Below are 14,959 nucleotides of genomic sequence, written 5' to 3'. Positions count from 1 at the left end.
TGCCTAACCTGTATTTCTGAGTTATACGGTGGGACAAAAACAAACAGGACTGCCACGTCGTCCTATCAGATTGCATAGTTTAAATCACGCCCTGGTCAGTGAGCGATGGCCCTCGTGGCTCTGTGCTCCGCTAATCTGTCTGGAATACAAACAGCTATCTGTCAATCCTCATTTGACACTTCAGTTTAATTCTGATTTGCATTAAGAAACAGGTACAGAAGTTGTCTATTTGACATGAGGGCTGTATGGGAAGAATCATTGACATTTAGGCTTAAGTAAGACCCCAGGAGTGTCTTTACTATTTACCCCCATCTTTATCACTAGTTAATTTACATTAACAACCGCCCCTCAGGTAAGGCTAAGCTCTGAATCCACCTCTTCCCATTTCTTTGTCAAGAGAGATAATGGCTTGGCCTACAAGCAAGCAATCTCCAGCTCCAGGTTATCCTAGTTTGGACCAACTTCATTATTTGGTCAAGATAACAAAACAATGGCCTAGTAGTTTAAAACGTCTTAATACAATATCAGTGTATAAACAGCAACTGGTGGACTGCATAGCACATATCTGGCCTAACCTTTTAATCAGGTGCTTGACAGGTAGAAACAGGTAAGCCTTATATGATTGGCCATGGTAGACCAGGTGGGAGGTGGGCATCTGTGTTGTGTTTGGGGAGGGGTTAAAGTCGGTCACAGCAGCATGGTCAGGTTGTAAATAAAGCATTGAGAGATCCTGCTACACTACTGACTACCGTACCTTCAACTGAACCAGCAGAAAACATGTGATGGCAAAACCAAGGCTGGGCTGCCTCTTTCATAAGAAGCCAAGGGGAGAATCTTGTTTTCAAACGGAGACATAGAGATGCCATAGAGACACGCAGACAAGGAATGTCCCTACAGAGGACTAAGGACTGGCTCCCAAAGACAAACAAAAATGTTTTGGATTGAAAAGGAACTTGATCATTGGAGTAGCCTAATCAGATTATTTTTGTAACAATCCTGTTAGCATTAACCTGGTAGAGCCTATTACCAAATGAAGGAATGACCCAGAATCGTACACTTCATCCGTTAACCCTAGGCGACGGTCTGGTGTAGACAACAGGCATTTTAAAATGCACTGAAGTGAGGATGTCTCTCAGTTAAGAACAGAAGACAAAGACAAGTGGAGCGTTAATTTGATCTCTGTGGTTAGATTTATCTCTCCCACCCAGTGGAGTCCCACCCAGACCAGACCAGAGCAGACCAGCTCAGGAAGAGCCTCCTCCATACAACAGCCCTGAGCTGGCAGGAGGACCCTAATAACTCAATATAGTGATATTTCACAACACTGAGTCAGTCACAGGGCAATAAAACTAGTATCACCCACAGACAGATATAGACAGACAGACACACTTAAATAATTTAGCAGATGTTCTTACAGTTAGTGCATTCAACTAAAGACAACCACTACCATGATCATCGCAAATAAAACCTCTATAAAAAAATATATATATAAAGAATATATTCTTTTTGTGAGAACTTAGCGGACAGTAAACAGTGTTGTTCCATGCTCATTGGGGCATGCAAGAGATTAATTGACAAATCCATCAATAGAAAACGCCCATCTGACATAAACCCCTCACCCAACTCCCACCCCTCCGCTGCAATACCATATCGACCTTGCAGACACATAGTTCTTTATTAAAATATATTTCCCCCCTCACAGAACCTACCATCCGTCTGTATGTGACCACTGCAAGAGCCATGTGGATGGAGGGGAGGAGAGTGGGGCTGCTGTATTGAAGACAGGAACACAGAGTTATATATTGTATTTATCTCTGAATTATTGCTAGTCTTGAATCCACCTAGCCATATTATAATGTCTAACAAAAATATATGTAAGTACACCACCAATGTTATGGTATATTGAATCTAGTCTGGTGCTTCAAAAGGGGACTCTGTACTTCTCTGGCATGCTAAGAAACTCTCATACACTTCACCAGCTCGAAATCAGATGTATCCAAATATACTCCTTTCTACCACTTCAAACATAGTCATTAGATGTACTCCACCAAAAACACAGGATTTCACATGATGGTAACTCTCCCAATTCAGACACAATCATATTCTACAAATATTGACTCAAAGCTCTCAATGCCTCATTCTACAATCAATATCATCAAATTGTCTACATTTTGCCCTGAGTGACCCTGGGGGCAACCTCCATCGACTGACTGATTCATTCAGGCAAGCTTACGCTTCACTAAGTCATTGGCTCTTCCAGAAGAATGGCTGCTGCTGGTCTGGTTCATGCCAGTAAAGCCTGCCAGTAAAGCCTGCCAGGAGTCAATGCAAATCTTGGTGTCTCGTTCTCCCTCTCTTTCCCTAGTCTCTCCATCTCTCCCTTTGTCTGGGCTCCAGTTCTGAATGGAGAACAATCCCAGGCAGTGTTCTGGGCATGCCACACCACAGTCAGCAGTTCTGACTGCGGAACAGTTAAGCCAGAGCCAACCTGACCTCTGTCGCTCCACCGCTCCGCAGGGCCGATCACATCCACCCGGCCACGGCTTCAGCCCCAGCCAGCCCAAATTCCATATGTGATCCCTAGACTAGAGTCACGGCCATGGCCCAGGTCACAGGGGAGAGGCCACAGACATTGAAAATACTGGGGGCAACCAGGAGAGGGGGAAGAGCTGTGAAAACAAGGAGGTCAACAAGAAGGGCCCAGGACCAGCCATGGCTACACAGCAGGCCATGACTACACATATTCACCCAAGAGAGGGGATCTGGCCCCTTAGGGCACAGGGTTACCTGAGAAAGGTTAGTCTCAGAAATGGTTCCCTGAGCAGCGGTGCAAATTGATGCACCTTAGACATTGCAGTCTTGGTACACTGAAAGAGGGGGGCTTGCCTCTGGTAAGAAGGGTGGCACCTCTCTGTAAGCTGTTTAGTAGCTTAAATCACTAATTTGCCCCCATGCACTGACCACACACTTCTGTAAAGAAATTCTCAGTTGCTAACTTGCTACAGTATAACATCAGGTTACAAAATCTCAGGCGTCTCCAGGACAGAGGTCTTAAAAAGTGCAATTCGTTGCACTTCAACGATACCTTTAATTATAACATAATTAAAATCAGTCTGACTGGGGGACTTCAAGGTGGCCCATAAGCCCCTTCTGGGGGAGAAGAAGAAATATATTGTTTGTATCATGTTACAAAATGGTAGCTGTACTTGCCATGAATATGTTTTATTGTATGTAATTTTGTTTCATATTTTGTGCACATGATTCTTCAAGAAATGGGGCACTGTGAGTCACGGCTGGATAGGCTATGTTTCCGCTGTCAAAATTCATACCATAACCAACTACGTTACCGCTAAAACTAGCTTTTGGTTGGTCTTAAATATTCTTATCAGCGATGCCTGAAATTAGCACTTTTTAAGGACACACCTCAAATATTTCCACTCCTCCCAGCTGATGTTAGACAGGTAAATTGCCGGACCTGGCGTTAGGGCTGGAAAATGCCAGTGTGCCAGTTTTTACATGACGAAATTGCAAACTGACGTGCATTTGACACCTGCGCCGCCTTAATGCCAGCAGGAAATACAGCCCATAGTGTCTTATAAGCCCATGTGGGCTGGGCACCAATTAGTGTATGAAACTGAAATAAAATCAATCAATGAACTCAATCAATCATGATAAATGCATAAAACACAGCTTAATTTATTGTGTATGCATGAGGTTTTCTGCTAGTCAACAGGAAGAAGACTACTACTCTCTCGGGTAAAAACAGTGACATCCCTCTGGGCAAAAACTGGTTGAATCAACATTGTTTCCACGTGACTTTTAACCTAAATCCAATGACATGGTGAAATGTTTTGTTGATTTCATGTTGAATTCACTTTAGCTGACAACTCAACCAAATCAAAACTATACATTCAACTGATGTCTGTGCCCAGTGGGATCACTCTCTAGGGCAGGGGTAGGCAACTAGATTCAGCCGCGGGCCGATTTTTGGTGGAGAGAATGGTGGGGGGGGGGACAATTATTATTATAATTTGTACACTGCAAATTGACCGCAACTAAGCCCAAAAAGAGATTGTACTTGAAAAGACCAATAATTTCATACCTTGATTACATTGAGAAACGGTCACCTATGTCTCTTTTTTAATTTGAGGGAATACTAGGGAACAGATTTCCTCAATATTTTTTATTTTTTTAGCTGAAACAGCTTATTGGCCAGGAAAGCCAAGAGGCCCCGCCACTTCCTGTTCATTGTTATCGGCCCTGAATTCCTTTCCTGACCCATTATGTCTTGTCTGTTTGGTTTTCACTGTGTACCTCCTCCTGTAATGGCTGTATCTTACCTTTGCCAATCTCCACAAAGCCCACAATGATGATGAGGCCCAAGGCAAGGAGCTTGGCAGCTGCGAAGGCATCCTGGACCCGCGTGGCTGCCTTCACACTGTAGCAGTTTATAGCAGTCAACAGTACTAGGGGAAGAGAGAAACAGAGTTTGTGAGTTATTCCTTTCTATTTTTGACTACTGTCTAAAAAATGAATAATTCTCCCTCCTTTTGTAAACTCAATAAATGTTGCTAAAGGTACTAAATGTTAGTGTAGATTCCACTCAGCAGGACCCTGAAACTAGGGTTGGGAAACCCCAGCCCCCAGCCCACATTGTGTATGTGATCAGTGCGCCGGACTGCTGTGTGGTGTGTCATGTGGCACAGAGGGGGGAATCGTTCAGAGACCTAGTAAACAGATTCGAGGGAATAAAATCAAGCCCCCCACAGCCACCCTCCCCTCCCTATCCCCCAGCCTCCCCTCCCTGTCCCCCAGCCTCCTCTCCCTGTCCTCCGGACTCCCCAAAAAAGTGATTAACTAACAAACACTTCAAAGCACCATAAGCCGTAAACCAGCCCAGGCAACAATAGGGAACCCAACAGCTTCTGTGTGGACCCACAACACAAAGAGGGCCTGTGTGGGAGAGTACAGTATAGACTGGGAAGAATGGTACATAAACACGAAAACACACACTCCCGCTGAGAGTGAGAATGAGAGAGCAGAGCAGTCCTGTTGCCTGTTGGATCAGGGCAAATGGATTAACCAAGGCACTAGTCTCAGCCTCCTAAACACACCACATGGACTGAGACTGAGGTTTCCCCCACAACCCCCTAAAGAAGCCATACAGAGCCAGCCAGGGGGTCACTGTGTAAAACCTCACTACTGGGACCTACAGTTTACACTAAACTAAAGCACAGCGACCTAATAACTACAAAACACTAAATAAATAGGTCACTGGAACAATAACTCACACAGTCGGTCAGACAAACCCTGTAGCCTAGCACAACAACTCAATAGATTAACAAAGTTACATGGACCAGCAAATGTGGATAAGAGTAGCTTGGTTATCCAGACTGACCCTGTCAACCACCAAGACCAGAATAAGCAGACTGGACTAACAACATATTGGCTTCAATCTTGTCTCTTTATCTATACATCTGCCTTGGCCTGGCTGAGCCCTGATCTCAGTTTCTATCATGTGGTCACTGTTGGGGATTACACACTTAGAATAGGGATTAGAGACTAGCGCAGGTACTGAACCGTACAACATTCACTCACAGAGTATGTGAGAGCTTTTTTCACCAGGCAGGAGCAGCCATGATCCTGGCTTGAATTCAGTCTCTACAATACCACAGCCCTACTGTATACCCCTGCCGCTTCTGCTGCCGCTGCCCACACATTTCACATTGCAAAATGCATTGACAGATGGTACTGTTAGGTCTGGTATTCAACATCCACTGGGAAGAGGTAATGAACACTGATCACACAATGTCCAAAACCCTCATTGGGTTAGATGCAGAAAGAGGAACATGGCAGGGTTTGAATGTACATTCTTTGTAGGTATCACCTATTTGATCACCCGTTTCCTGCATCTGCATACTAGAATTTCATATTATTATCATTTAAAAAAAGAATACAGGCACGAACACACACACACATACAAACACACAATAGTCACATACATTCCTGCACCTTAATATCAGCCATTCATACCCCAAACAGAGAAATGTATGCTGTGAGAGAGAGGGGTGCGAGAGGGGCAAAAGTCTAACAGAGAGTGGGAATGGGAGACCAGAAATAAAGAAAAGTCTGTTTGAGATGACCAGCGAACTCCACAATGTGGAGTTAATTGTTGGCTAATTAGTCAAAACTCAAACTAATCCACCCATAATCCCAACTGGCTAACTCCTATCCAACACAACAGCCATGCCTGTTAGAGACTAGCCTACATTAACGTATTTACCAGCGCCACCTGATTCACAAAAACTATTATAGAACCTCTTACTGAATGTGTAGGGCAGGCCTAAAAAACCTAATTGGTTATTTGGAGAACACAATATTGTTTATTTGCATACCAGAGCATTTGATATCAACAAAGTCATAACAGGATAGTGTCAAAATGTAAAACATCCCTTCATCACACTGATATTGAACATAAATGAGTGGGTGACATGCTTTGTCAAGTTTAATTACTATTGGGCAATTCCACATTAACGGAATTACGCTGAGACTCCGATTTATCACTTTAAAATGTATGCCAAAAAAAAAACGATTTTGAAAGTTTAACAAACCATACAACTCTTATGCACAAGGACTACTTTGAACAATTTACACATAAACACATTTATTGGAAGAACTGTGCAGATGCAAAGTTTGGTAACAGAATTACGGTAAAACCTCCCTCAGTTTTTTATGCGACCACGTTTTCAAAAAACTCTGGTAGATATCTGCTCCAAATTGAAGATTCAAAGATGTCTGCAGAAAGAATGGGGTGTCACCTATATAATGACACCTTGAGTTTGTAACAATCTCTTTTGGTTATTGCACTACAGTAAGTGAAGTGGATTTACACCCGTCAAGGTCCCTGATCTGTACTGAGTAGTTCCACCAATTAGGTGCCTTTTGAGTAGTGTAACTTGGTTGGGGAAAAAATGTTTTATTTCACAAAAATGGTACATTCTGTCATAAAGAGATGACAGACTTAATTTTCAACTTAATAAAAAACACTTTTTCCCCCATCTCAAGAGGTTAAATAAATAAGAAATGCTATAGTAACTGCCTATTAAGTAAAAGGGTTGACAGTAAAAGGGTTGACGACTTCATCTTGAATCAGCCATGTGACAGAGGGAATGGAAGCTTGTTGTGTGCAACAGGGAGGGGCTATTGAACGCCAGCATCACAAAAAAAATGTACTTGTTAAAACATTTCTAGCCTGTCTATCTATGGGTAACAGGGATGACATGTTACGCTCAGTTTTCCATCAGAATTGCCAAAAAGAGTAGAACCAGCTCACCTGCTTTTACAATATGATTTGAATATTAGATGTTCAATGTCAAAGTGCTCTGGAGCAGGTTTTCATCAAGGATCTTTCTGTATTTTGCTCCGTTCATCTTTCCCTCAATCCTGACTAGTCTCCCAGTCCCTGCCGCTGAAAAACATCCCCACAACATGATGCTGCCACCACCATGCTTCACCGTAGGGATAGTGCCAGGTTTCCTCCAGATGTGACGCTTGGCATTTAGGCCAAATAGTTCAATCTTGGTTGCATCAGACCAGAGAGGTTCACGTTGGTTCTCCCATCTCCACAGAGGAGCACTGGAGCTCTGTCAGAGTGACCATCGAGTTCTTGGTCACCTCCCTGACCAAGGCCCTTCTCCCCCAATTGCTCAGTTTGGCTGGGCGGCCAGCTCTAGGAAGAGTTTTGGTGGTTCCAAACTTCTTCCATTTAAGAATGATGGAGGCCACTGTGTTCTTGGGGACCTTCAATGCTGCAGACATTTTTGGTACCCTTCCCCAGATCTGTGCCTCGACACAATCCTGTCTCGGAGCTCTATCATTTCCAATCAATTGAATTTACCACAGGTGGACTCCAATCAAGCTGTAGAAACATCTCAAGGATGATCAATTGAAACAGGATGCACCTGAGCTCAATTTCGAGTCTCATAGCAATGGGTCAGAATACTTATGTAAAGAAGGTATTTCTGTTTATTTTCTTTAATAAATTTGCAAAAATGTCTAAATACCTGTTTTCATTTTGTCATTATGGGGTATCGTGTGTAGATAGATGAGGATTTTTTTTATTTAATCAATTTTAGAGTAAGGCTGTAACGTAACAAAATGTGGAAAAAGTCAAGGGGTCTGAATACTTTCCGAATGCACTGTATCGTGTATATTTATACTCCGGACTCCAACATTGCTCGTCCTAATATTTCTAAATTCCATTATTTTACTTTTTAGATTTGTGTGTATTGTTGTGTGTTGTTAGATATTACTGCACTGTTGGAGCTAGGAATCCAATCATTTCACTACACCCACAATAACATCTGTTAAATGTGTATGCGACCAATCAAATTTGATTTGATGCCCTGGAACAAAGCTACTGCCTCAAGCGATACGCGCGACCAACAAACATCTACAGGTTGCATGCGCACATACAGTACCATCTGAGATGCAAATATACCATCTGAGATGCATGCGCTGAGGTTCACGGACCCGGCGCCGTCAGCGCTCATAATCGCAGCTGGATGCTTCTCAGCTAGCTAGCCAGTGTAGCCAAATTATCAAGGTGACAGCTAAAGCACAAGCAATGGGGATTTCTTGGTTGTAGTGCTAGCTAACTCTCTCAAGTTCAACCACTGCGATACTAACGCAATAATATAACACCCTGGACCAGAGCTACTGCACCGACTGGTATGTGCGTAGCACACTGACGCCCTGGAACACATAGTGAGGTAAGGTTGCGTGTGTACATACGAACTGAGATGTAAAAATACCATCGGAGACGAACGTACACGCATGTGCTTCACAGAGCAGGCGGCGTCAGCGCACATAATCTGCAGCTGGAAACGTCTCATCATTTCAGCCAGTAGTTTTGAAAGTGGTGCTCACAAGCCAAAACAGGTCCCCATATTTTGTGTGCTATGTCATCCAATTGTGTACTACGTCATCCATTTCGTATGATATGTTACGTCCTTTTTTGGGGGTGCAATTCATATGCTAAGACTGTATCTTTAACTGGAGAGAGAGAAGAGAGAGGCAGAGAGAGAGGAAGGGATTATCCAGACTGCTTCACACTCTGGCTTTGACCACCAGACACAAAGAGAAAACAGTTATGAGCTGAACATAACAGTATGCCAGTGGAAGGGAGGACAGTAGCAGGTGACCCTGTGGTTTGTGACTACTATGATTTGTCATTGTAGCCAATTCAATTGCAGTAATTCCGTTACAGATTTTTTGGTAATTATGTTACCGATTTGGTAACAAAAATTAATACCAGTAAAAACACTATAACTAATTGGTAGGTCTACCTTTACTTGTTACTTCTGTGAACTTTCATTATCCTCCCTCCTAAAAAAAAAAAAATATATGTAAATCCTCATGAGGGAGAGAAATTAGAAAATATGTGGGGTTTTGTTAACGGCATTACAAGGCACAAGGCAATGTTTCTTAAACTTACAGAAGGCAAATCATTTCAAGTGTTGATATGAGATGGCAGGGGTCTTTACTTCAACATGATTGTTGTAAACATGAAGTAAATACTTTTTCTGGTAGTCTGGATGTTTTCTAAGACCCCCTTTCCATCTGTTTGACCAGAAATCAAAGCCATTACTTATGCCTAATTTGTATGATGGGAAATTGTTGAAAAATGTATCTATGGCTTAATTTCCCTAAAATATAGACTCTTAGCTTTTATTTGACACCCAATTTAACATGCTGCTATGAACTTCACGTTGGTGCTCATGGGTCCTTTTACATAATAATATGCCATTTAGCAGACGCTTTTATCCAAAGCGACTTACAGTCATTTGCGCAAACATTTTTACGTATGGGAGGTCCCGGGGATCGAACCCACTACCCTGGCGTTACAAGCGCCATGCTCTACCAATTGAGCTACAGAGGACCACATGGAAATGACCTGTTGTTTATAGCACGCACAATAGTGTAATGCAATGTGCATGAGACAAGTGGCTGAATTAATTGAATTTGCATATATGAGATCAAAATAACCTATTGTAGATGTTTCATATTTGTATTTTATTTGTATAATTTATTTTATTATTGTCATTATTAATAATGAGTTATCTGAAGAGAAATACAATTTCCATTTGAGCTTGATCATACATTATGGCCCCTGGGTGATGATGCGCAGAGCGGGGGACTGACTCTATAGGCCTACTAACCAAAGATGACGAAATAACGCGGTATTTTTTCAACAGTGCCATTCAACAGTAGCCTACACCCAGTGTTTCCATTTGGGTGAGTCTCGTGCGCGCTGCCAAGAGAACAGTGCTGCAGTAGGCTACCTTCCAGCATGTGCATACTACGATATCCTGATGTGGCGCCATCCCACTGGGCACAGACGTCAATTCAACGTCTATTCCACGTTGGTTCAAAGTAAACAAACGTTCATTCAACCAGTGTGTGCCCAGTGGGATGCGTAAAGGAGGATGCAGCGTGTAGACTACAACAGTTCCAACTTCTAGTCGCGCTTAGTTTGGTAATAGTGAATTGCATCAGCTTGGATACTTACAGATGCAAAGACAGGCTATCAGCTTCGCCCCATTCTCGGGCACTGGGCAGTCAGGGAAAATTGGCTTGAGGAGGTAGGTAGCGAAGACGTAAGCGACAATGTACTGCGATGATGGCCGGATGATGAGCAACTCGATCCACAATTTCAGGAAAGCCGGCAGGGAACCATACACTTCAAGTATGTAAGCATAGTCTCCACCTGATTTGGAAATAGTGGTGCCCAGCTCAGCATAGCACAGGGCACCTATGGTTGAGAACACTCCACACACTGCCCAAACCACAAGGGACAGTCCGACTGACCCGGCTTCCTTTACCACTCCAGTCGGGGTCACAAAGATACCGGAGCCGATAATGGTACCCACAATGATAGCTACGCCGTTCACCAGGGTAATAGTTCTCTCTAGGACAACCTTATCTTCCCCGGGTACGGAAACCTTGTCCGGGCTTCCCGGTGCGCTACCTGTTCGCCTCGAGTTTCCATTCTCCCCTCCGGCCGGAGAGAGCATATTCTCCGTAACCTCCTTGTCTTCCACATCCCGGTCGACTGACGAATTCGAACTTCTTTTCTTTAAACTTGACATTGCTCGCTCCTGTGGGGTCACAGCTTTTCTCTTGTTGTCTGTGTCTCTCCTTGCGTAGTTTTTCTATTCAATGTCTATGATCCTGTCTGAGGCCCTCCTTTAGCGCAAAGACACGACGCTGCCTTGGCTGACACAGAGAAGCGTGTGTGCTCTGTGCTGTGTAAACGCAACTCTGTGTATAAAGGATTTGAGTAGAAAGCATCCAGGGGAGAATCTCAAGTGCCTCTCGCGTCCTCTCTCCTCACCTCCTTCTCAAAACCCATTGGAAAAGGTCAGAGGGTGGGGCCTCTGGCTTTCTCATCCAATGGGTTTTTGAGGAAGCGAGTAGAGAGGACGCGAGGATTATACAATTGAGATTCTTTCCTTTCATGACAGCGTCACAAATCCACCCCACAGGATGCTGCTAAATGCGAGACCGAAGCTTTTACGCCCTCTAGTGATGCTTTTCGCTGAGGTAGTCTGTTTAAGGGGCCAAACTGCCAGACTAACTGAAATGCTTTTGTTGGCATTCTCTCTTAGGCAGTTAAAGAGTGAAAACGGAGATAATGTTAGGGAAATTACAAACTAGAAAGGGCATTGTGGTAAAGACGCACTAGGTGCCAAACCATTCACATTCCTTTCATTGTGTGACATGTTGCCCTTTGTTTATCAATGCCCCCTTAATTATATTTACATTTTAGTCATTTTAGCAGAGGCTCTTATCCAGAGCGATTTACAGTTAGTGAGTGCATACCTTTAAAAAAAAAAAAATCATACTGGCCCCCCCTGGGAATCTAACCCACAACCCTGGCGTTGCAAACGCCATGCTCTACCAACTGAGCTACATCCCTGCCGGCCATTCCCTCCCCTACCCTGGATGACGCTGGGCCAATTGTGTGCCACCCCATTGGTCTCCCGGTCAACCAGGATCTCTAGTGGCACAGCTAGCACTGAGATGCACTGAGACACTGCGCCATTTAAAAAAAAAGTAAAATATATCACAAGTAGTACAGTTAAGGTTAATACTTGAAATTTCCCAATAATCTAGAATGTTTGGTTATGGTAATTCCTGTTAGTTTATTCAATATATTATTAGGGGTATACATTCATTTAGCCTACCGTTTTCATTCTAGAGAGAGAGCGAGAGAGGCAGATGAGCTACTGCGTTTTTCATCAAGGTTTTACAAAAATATAGATTTAGAGTTAGATAAACTTAGATTTTTCAGCAGGGACATATACAGGATACTACCCTCACAACATAACCTTCACCCTTAATCAAAACTCCAAACCTACAACCTGATTTTGGACAAAATTACCTGGAATGATTTCTAATGCCAAATATTCTTATTTCCAAGCTATAAAGAAAATGCTCTGGGAAACAAACAACAGAAACCTGAAAACACCATCCAACCTGGAACTGAGTGAGTCATGTTTAGTCTGAAGTTACTTATAAAGCCAATAATAAAAATACATTACAATTATGTATTTCACTATATAAGGACTGAATGCTAAATTAAGTCTATCAAGCTTAATTTAGGCTACCAAACAGATCTGACTGCTACTTCAATTAGCACTGAGGTGGGAAGTATGAGGTGTCAAAGCCCTTGAGCCCAACAATGGCAGGATAGTTTTAAAGCCTACCACACCCAATTGCAGAGGCCTTTGAAGCCCCCTCCTGCTGTGCACAGGTCATTACAATACAGTACCCCCTGGATTCAACTCTATTTTGAACTGATATGCAGCCAGGACACTTTGATTGTAAATTACCTCAATAAGAAACAATATTTTTGCTTTGATAACATCAGAAGATATCGTCCTCGCAATCTCCAAAATACAACAGCCACAGGACAACTTTGTTTGGACGTAGCTAGCTGGGATCTTCTACAAGGAATCTGCCTCCCGAAAATGTTTCTCCCAAGTGGGTGTGACACCTACTCCCGTTGCCTGCTGCACTGCTGCTTGGATTCCACCTGGTGATCTGTTCACCATCTGCCCAGTCTCCCCCTATCGGATACAGGTACCCCCGCCACACTCCCCCTTCTCTCCCGAGCTTTCTCTCACCTCCAGCACACAAGCTCTGTTGGGGCGAGTGACTCTGAACTTACGATGGATAGCCCCAAGTCGTTATACTTTTTTTTTGTGCTTTATGCTATTTGCCTCATGACTCCTGCATGCATTGTTGACTATGAACTTGCTTGTTTACCCGCCCGTGGGACAGACTATGTTTGTTCCCACACTTGGGACTCTGACTCTCTATTGGTTACACGGACTCTTGGACTCCCATCCTATTGTAACCACCTCTTGCCAGCTTTGTATTCATGTAACCTGATGAAATTGCTGTACAATATGATCTTGTTGCCATCTGATGCACATTCAAATGTCATAAAAAATCAACACTGCAGAGCTCTCCCTGTCCTTGGCCGTGCCCTGATTGTATTACTGCTGATGATATCTGGAAATGTGCATGTGCACACCCTAGCCCATATACTGTTGCTAGCCCCAATTCTGACTTGTGCTCTGATATCTGCTTCACTGATTTCTGCTTTCGTAAAAGCCTGGGCTTTCTGCACGTTAACACAAGAAGTGTATTACCTAAAATGTATCAATTTAAAGTGTGGGTTCACAGCTCCAATCCAGATGCGTTGGTCATTACTGAGACGTGGTTAAGAAAGAGTGTTTTGAACACCGATGTTAACCTTTCTGGTTATAACCTTTTTCGGCAAGACAGATCTTCTAAAGGTGGTGGAGTAACACCTTCAGTGCTCAGTTGTCTCCACCAAGATGTGTTGGATTTGCCTCAAACATAAGGCTTTGCATTTAGGCCAAAAAGTGTATTCCTTTGCCATGTTGTTTTTGCAGTATTACTTTAGTGCCTTGTTGCATACATAAGCATATTCTGTATATTTGTATTCTTCTTTTCACTCTGTCATTTAGCTCATTATTGTGGAGTCACTACAATGTTGTTTATCTATCCTCATTTTTCTACAATCACAGCCATTGAACTCTGTAGCTGTTTTAAAATCACCAATGGCCTCATGGTGACATCCCTAAGCAGTTTCCTTCCTGTCCTGCAGCTCAGTTCAGTAGGGCGACTGCAGCCTATAGCCTAGGCCTACTCTCCACGTTCAGCCATGCATTGAACAGTGTTTTTGTGAACAGTGATTGAGTTACTGTATATTATTAGGCTAAATTCTTACTATTCAATCTACTCATCACATTAGGAATAGTAGGCTATCTTACATAAGTCTGCTCTGCAAATACGATGATGCATGGAATGCTTTATTATAAAGGTGCATTTTTATGGAGATAATTAGCTTCCCCAAACTTGAAACTCATCTATGGTAAGGTCCTTAATTATTACCCAGAAATAATTGTATATTGATATAAAAATGGCCGCATCTGTGATGGGGGATTTCGAAGGAGTCTGGCGCAGGAGGGTAAATCACAGAATAACAGGATTTATTCCAAAACACAGAGTTACGCAGTAATGCGTCAAAACACTCCAGTGTGCAAAACAGGCGCACTGTAAACAACAAGTTATACAGGGAATTATCCCAGCGATACAAAATACCAGGACCTCCACCGAGCTTCTCTAACCTCCACAATAAACAATCACACACAAAGACAAGGGGGCAGAGGGAACACTTATACAGGTACTGATGAGGAGCGGCAGTGGGATGAGGAGCGGCGGTGGCTAGAAGGCCGGGAACGACGAATGGCGAAGCCTGCCCGAACAAGGAGAGGAGGCAGCTTCGGAGGAAGTCCTGACAGCATTGGGCCTTTAAGTGCCTGTTTGGGGATGTTCTCCTGGGTTTTGGTAACTCAGTGGG

At 43.3% G+C, this 14,959-nt stretch overlaps 1 protein-coding gene across 1 annotated transcript in view; it reads right to left on the bottom strand.

Moving 5' to 3' along the window:
• slc7a5 (solute carrier family 7 member 5) overlaps positions 1-11,410 on the bottom strand; it is a 29,407-nt gene extending 17,997 nt beyond the window's left edge. Inside the window, exons 1-2 of the mRNA XM_041837211.2 lie at positions 10,571-11,410; positions 4,341-4,466 (exon numbers count right to left, since the gene is read on the bottom strand). Of these exons, the coding sequence (XP_041693145.1) occupies positions 4,341-4,466; positions 10,571-11,150 (706 nt within the window). The 5' untranslated portion in view covers positions 11,151-11,410. The remainder of the gene's footprint in view (positions 1-4,340; positions 4,467-10,570) is intronic.
• Positions 11,411-14,959: the final 3,549 nt, after the last annotated feature.

Source organism: Coregonus clupeaformis, chromosome 19, assembly GCF_020615455.1.
Source record: "Coregonus clupeaformis isolate EN_2021a chromosome 19, ASM2061545v1, whole genome shotgun sequence".
Taxonomy (NCBI): domain Eukaryota; kingdom Metazoa; phylum Chordata; class Actinopteri; order Salmoniformes; family Salmonidae; genus Coregonus; species Coregonus clupeaformis.
The sequence above is the reverse complement of the archived record's forward strand: the minus strand, read 5'-3'. Positions and strand labels throughout refer to the sequence as shown.